The 6,497-nt window shown below is 36.1% G+C and overlaps 1 protein-coding gene across 1 annotated transcript in view; it reads right to left on the reverse strand.

Annotated features, from left to right (window-relative positions):
- Positions 1 to 5,945, reverse strand: part of TTC6 (tetratricopeptide repeat domain 6) — a gene marked incomplete at its 5' end in the record, with an annotated part of 66,471 nt that extends 60,526 nt beyond the window's left edge. Inside the window, 3 exons of the mRNA XM_005876604.2 lie at positions 945 to 1,095; positions 2,747 to 2,867; positions 5,776 to 5,945. Of these exons, the coding sequence (XP_005876666.2) occupies positions 945 to 1,095; positions 2,747 to 2,867; positions 5,776 to 5,945 (442 nt within the window). The remainder of the gene's footprint in view (positions 1 to 944; positions 1,096 to 2,746; positions 2,868 to 5,775) is intronic.
- Positions 5,946 to 6,497: the final 552 nt, after the last annotated feature.

The raw sequence follows: 6,497 nt of genomic DNA on the forward strand, positions 1-6,497 counted from the left end.
AATCTAATGGAAACCAATGTGACCAGAGGACTTGTAGGAGACGAGAGCAAAAAAGTATTAAGCCAATTCATATGGGCTCTTGCAGGCCTTTCTTTGGCTTTTGCAGGATTTGGCTTTTATTCTGAGTGCAAAGGGAAGCTATTGAAGGATTCTGGGCAAAGAAGTGAAATAATCTGGCATGTTTTAACAGGATTACTATGGCTGCTGTGTTGAAATCCATCATAAAGGAGTAAAGAACAGAAGCAAGAAGACCAGAAGGCTACTGCAATAGTCCTAATGAGAATGACAGGGTCTTGGTTAGCGGTGGAGTAGTGGAAAGGGCTATCTATTTTGAAAGGCAGAGACAACAGTTAACAGTGTTTCTCTCTGGAAAGTCAGATATGGTTGGAGTCAGCTGAGACTTCCTGTTTATTGTATTGTTTGAATTTGTTACATAAAGGATATGTTACATTTTTAATTCAAATAACATGTAAATCTAAACAAAATCTAAAGGAAAGCCTGAGTGAGTAGGATCCCATTTTATGCACAAATTCCATTCAAAACCCACTTATCATGAACACACACACACACACACACACAACTGATAGGCTCCCAAATGTTAATAGCAGTTATCCCTAAAGAATAAAATCATTGGTAGTTTTAAATTTATCTGTGACTATATACAAGTAAAGGTATTATATGCAACAAATATATGTTACTTTTGTAATTAGGAAAAAATGTATTTTTTAAAAGAAAATGAAAGACAAAAAGTCATACCTCATCAATACAGTCTTTATAACTGGGCAATTATAGTTAACTATATCTACTTAATATGTATTGCTTATAAATGCATTAGCCACTGTAATTATCTGAAAAAAATACATTAACAAATTTTAAATTATATTGAACAAATATCCAGAAATTTAAAACTTTTTTTAAAATCAAGGTTCTCAAACCTTAAATACCTTATTGTAAGTTTCTGCTAGACACATATAGCTTCGAATAGATGACGGATCAAGTTTGAGAGCCTCAGAAAAATACCAAGTGGCGTCCGTGTAGTTGTCTAAGTGTAGCAGATCTATGATGCCAATATTTATATAAGCCAAAGTAACAGTTCTAAAAAAATGAGAAAGCAAAATCTTGTTAGACATTTTAATTACTCCACTCCAAACGTTCTTCAATTATGAATGAACCTAATGAAATACATCTTTTTATAGCAGGTTTCTTTTAATGCTTTACTAAAGCAAAGTAAGCTAACTAAACACTCTGTTAAAAATCATATAAACACCTTTATAAAATCCTTAGCAGGGAATGAACATTTGTAGAGTTTGGGCTAGGAACAGAATTCCTGAGGTCTGACTCTTAGCAGTACTTTACTCTTCCTTGACTTAATCTTGATTTATCTTGAATTACGAGCTTGGTTTTCCAAAACTCAAAAATTTCTGGGCCCTCCGCAGGTGGCTCAGTGGGTTGGAGTGTCCTCCCATATACCAAAAGGTTGCAGGTTTGATTCCCAGTTAAGTCATATACTTAGGTTGCAGGTTCGATCCCCAGTTGGGGTGCAACCAATTGATGCTTCTTTTTCACGTCAATGTTTCTTTTAAAACATACACACAACCATATCCATCCATTCTTAGGGGAGGATTTAAAAAAAAGATTTTGCCTCAGGTTCTATTATATTCACCATGAGTAACAATGAGAAATAATGATAGTCTCAAGGCTTGTGGTTAAATGTCTTCTTCACATAGGTATTAACCCAGCTTCTTTTCTAGAGCAAATAAATGTTTTCTCTCTTAGAGTAAAACAATTTTCAATATGTAAATGACCTTAGAAATTACCTATTCAATGCCCCTGTTTCAAAATGAGGAAACTACACATCCTACAGCCCAACTTCATGGGAGCCCTGACCCCTTACCTACAAGATGCCCAAGTTCTTATTGCCCATCTTTCAGCTTTTTGCAACTGAAACTCTTGTCTTTCCATTTCTGGCTCAAAAATATCCCAAAGAAAATCACCATGGCTGCTATGGAGCCATACACCATGACTTTCCTGGACAAGTGCAAAATGTGTCTTATTGATAAACTAAGTAAACAGTCTGGGGGTTGGCATGGAATCCCCCTGCTTTATTACTCTTTCTGACATCTTCCATTTGAATAAATGCTTCATTGGGTAAGGGGGGAAATCTTTAATTAAATTTTGTTTTATAGCTTAACTTTCTGACTAGTGTATATAGCTTTCAATCTGTGTTCCTTCCTTATACACACTAGTTCGAAATGTTATTGGCTTCTTTTCCTTTTGCTTTACTAAGTTAAATGAAGTCAGAAGTTCTAAATAGAGGTTTCTTTCTATTGAGTTGTGTGTTGTGCATAGCAATGATATATCAAGCAGAATATTTTCTTATTATTTTAAAACTTGATGACAGTGTTATATAAAGTTAACTTCAAAAAGCTCTAACCTGGGCACCTTCAACCTGTTTTTAAAAAACTTGTGGGATTTATTTTATCATTCATGGATTTAATTCCTCATAAACCCATTCAGTCTCTAAAGTTTTCAAAACCATCTGAGGCAAAACAGATGTTAACAACAGGTCTTATTTTAGAAGTAATCTTATTTTTAGAAGTAATATCCTAATTACTTCTAGCATAACTTCATAATTATAACATTTTTACCAAGTTATTAATGATGAGGAGGAAAAGCTTTTTCTTTCACTGTTTATTAAAAATTTTACACAAAAAGGATATTAGTAAAAATGGAAAGGAAAACCTACCTTTCTAGAGAAATAACAGTTTCAAAGTCACAAATTGCCAGCAACCACATTTTTAGATGTGCATAGAGTAGGCCCCGATGTAGGAAACAACCAAGATTCTCATAGCCATCATCTATGAGAGCTTAAAAATAAAAATATGTCTCTTATTCAGGTTCTGAACAAACATATCCGAGTTATATTTTAGTCTATACCCTTTCTACTTTTTTTTAAAACATTATATAAAGAAAAACATGTATACAATGAGTGTACTTCTTTGAAGTATAAAGTATTCATATAAAATGTATTTGTTTATGAGTAACAATGTGTCTCTCAGGATTCACAAACTCATTAGAGCTGGAAGAAATCCTGGTGGAAATCTACAATAGGCCACTCACTTTATAGATGAAGAGATTAGGGTCCAGTGGGGTGGGGCTGGGTACACTGGCCATGTTTGTGATGTAAATCAAGGGCAAAGATGGGCCTAGAATCTAAAATCTAACTTCTGATTCATTTCAGTGGATTGCAGTCAGAAGGGTGCCATTACCCTTGATCACCAAAGAACAGGCTCTAGTACAAGTGCAGACTGGGGCACACAGCAGAGTTTCAGCTGACACACATAAAGGGCTGGTGCTCAAAGAGGCTTCTCCGATGGAAGTAGAACTTGGAGTTAAGGCAGATGATGACTCTGCAGGTCCCAAATAGCAGAAACATCAGGCAAATAGTCTCCTCTCAACACTCCAGGTCTGTGGCTCTCATTAGTGACCAGTCTAAGGGTTACCTCATGTCTTTCCGATTACTGATTCCCCTTCCACTTTCAAACAAATGCTACTGAATTAGATGGGTTTTCCACACTTTTTGATCTATGTCTTCTAAGCTTCTCAAGCTTGTTTCAGCTAAGAAGGGAAAGTTTTACCAAAAAAAGGTGCATCGTGCTCACAGTCTGGGACACAAATATTCACAGTATTAGATTTTGGAAAGTGTGCCTACTACCAAAAAAAAAAAGGAAAAAAAAAGCTCATATAGATTAAGTAAATAATCACTTGAAGGAAATCTGACTGTCCAGTTCACAGTATGACTGGCTAGCAAGGAGAAAGTGGGTTGCAGTTTTGGTGGTTGCTCTAGAAACATGGAAAAATTCTTCCTAATGAAACTATTATTAGAATCACTTAACTTCTCTGTGCCTTAGTTCTCTCATCAGTAAAATGGGAATTATACTGATACCCCTGTCACAGCATTATCTTGAATATTAATTGAGACACTCCAGATATAGCACTTAGAATAATGCTTTACAAATTAAAAATGTCCAATAAATGTTAGATGTTATTAGTAGTTTAGAAAAAATACCCTGAAGATCATTTTTGATTGTGGAAGAGAAAACTCCTTAGGAAAGAATTGCGGCCCAAATCAAGCTGGTCTTTCCTGAATAATTAAATGTCAAGGATTTTATATTATTGTGATAGCTTAGAAAAGAGGGGGTGAGAAGCCCAAAATATGGAGAAGAGGGGAACATGAGAAAGAGGCCTTCGGAGACCAGGGTGGAAGAGGTTCAGCCAGATGGCAGATGGACAGAGCTAACAGAGTTAGATAAACTTACAGAAATAGGGGTGTTTGACCTTCAAAATTAAATTATCTATGCTAACTTTATCCTCTGAATGCTAAAATGTTCAGTAACAGACAAGAAATAAGTGGGTAAGCAACAACAACAACAACAACAAAAATGCAGACTCAGGGGGCAAAAATTAGCTACAAAGATTACAAGAGAATTAAACAGGAATCCGCAGCCCTCTCTTCCAAGAAATCTTGGAAATACAAGGAAGGACACTAGACTCCTCTCAACATGTAGAGTGAGATTTGCATTATTTTATTTTAATATTCATGGAAAGGATGACGTCAGAAAGCAAATGGATTTAGAGACATCAAGTAACAATCACCTTAGATTGCCTGCCTCGAGGAGCTCTGTATTGCTTTGTGAGTCTAGTCTTCTCTTAATCTCTGGATATAGCCTCATCTAGGATTCTAGCACTTTGTACCCAGGTGACCATAATCATGTTTGGAGTGTTGGGTGGACTTTGCCAGTTAGAATGGGCTAATTTATTCAGATGGGGATTGTTTCTTGAGCACTTACTCTATGCCCAGAATTGTGCTGGGCATATTCATACAACAAAAATGCACGGATAATAGGGTAAGGAGGAAATGGCTGTTCCCATCCTCTTACTGAAGATTCTCAAAGCCCATTTTTAGTTTAAGGATTAAAAACTTCTTAATTTGACTAATCCATGGGCTTGACTTATGCAGTAGGACATAGCCCACCAGGATAATCCACTACCATTTAGCAAGCTGGCTAGGAAATAGATCTTAATTTCCAGAAATATCCTCAGGACTCAAGATGTAGAAATGTATTTTTTTGGTATGATATTCTCATTTTGCCACAATTACACACCCGGGTAAATACATATATACTCACATACATTAAAAGGGCATATCAGAAGCATTTTTAGCTAAATGATTGTATCTTTTAAGTATATATGAATATGTATTATATAAATTAATATGTAAGTATATATGTAACTATATAATCTATACTAATAAAAGGGTAATATGCTAATTAGACTGGGTTGACTGGACATCTCCTCCACATTTGACTTCCTTCCAGACAAAGCCACGGTGGCGGGGGCCGAGGCAGAGGCAGTTAGGGGTAATTAGGCCAGCAGGGGAGCAAGCAGTTAGGGGTGAGATCAGGCTGGTGAGGGGGAGCAAGCAGTTAGGGGGTGATCAGGCTGGCAGGGGAGGACAGTTTGGGGCAATCAGGCTGGCAGGGGAGGGCAGTTGGGGTCCAACTGCCGGTTTAGGCCCAATCCATAGGGATTCCTGCAGGATCCGACCTAAACCAGCAGCCGGACATCCCCTGAGGGGTCCAGGATTGCGAGAGGGTGCAGGCCAAGCTGAGGGAAACGCCCCCTCCCCCCGTGCACAAATTTCATGCACCAGGCCTCTAGTAATATACATATTATATTAATCATCCTTTATATGTGCAGTTGAAAACAAAGTACCTGAAACACTATAATCCTGTAGTGCTCTAAAAGGGCTACTCTTTCTAAATAAGCAGCCTCTATAATAAAACGCTAGCCAGTTATTAGGATCCAAGTGAATTGCAACAGAAAAATCTTGAGTTGCTTGCTTATAAAACTGCCGTTTAAAATATGCTCTCCCTCGGTATGTCCTAGAAAGAGAAAAGAAGTTCATTTTAACATGTATTGCAGAACAGATATTTTCTCTTTTTGGCAAATCTATACAATTAATTTCATATTTAAAAATTTGTAATTGGCCCTGGCCAGGTATCTCAATGATTAGAGCATCATCCTGATTGGCCAAGGTTGCAGGTTTGATCCCTGGTCAGGGTATATGCAAGAATCAACTAATGAATGCATGAATAAGTAGGACAACAAACCTTTCACTCTCCCTTTTTCTCTCTCATTAAAATAAATTAATAATTAGTGATTATTTCTCCTTGATTTCTAAGAAAGATTGATCATAATGTTAATAGCAAAAAGGATATAAACTGTTTATAAATAAATAAATTATACTTTATTATATATAATATGATGTTTAATAATAATATGCTCCATATTAATTATTTTATTACTAATATTATTATATTTTTTATATTTATAAGAGAGGTGTATCAATAAAAATAAGTATCAGATTTTGACATTTTTATTATTTTTGAGTACCCAAAATGTAAGGCCCTAAATTACACAAGATTGTTTTGTAG

The sequence above is a fragment of the Myotis brandtii genome, unplaced genomic scaffold, assembly GCF_000412655.1.
Source record: "Myotis brandtii unplaced genomic scaffold, ASM41265v1 scaffold49, whole genome shotgun sequence".
NCBI classification, from domain to species: domain Eukaryota; kingdom Metazoa; phylum Chordata; class Mammalia; order Chiroptera; family Vespertilionidae; genus Myotis; species Myotis brandtii.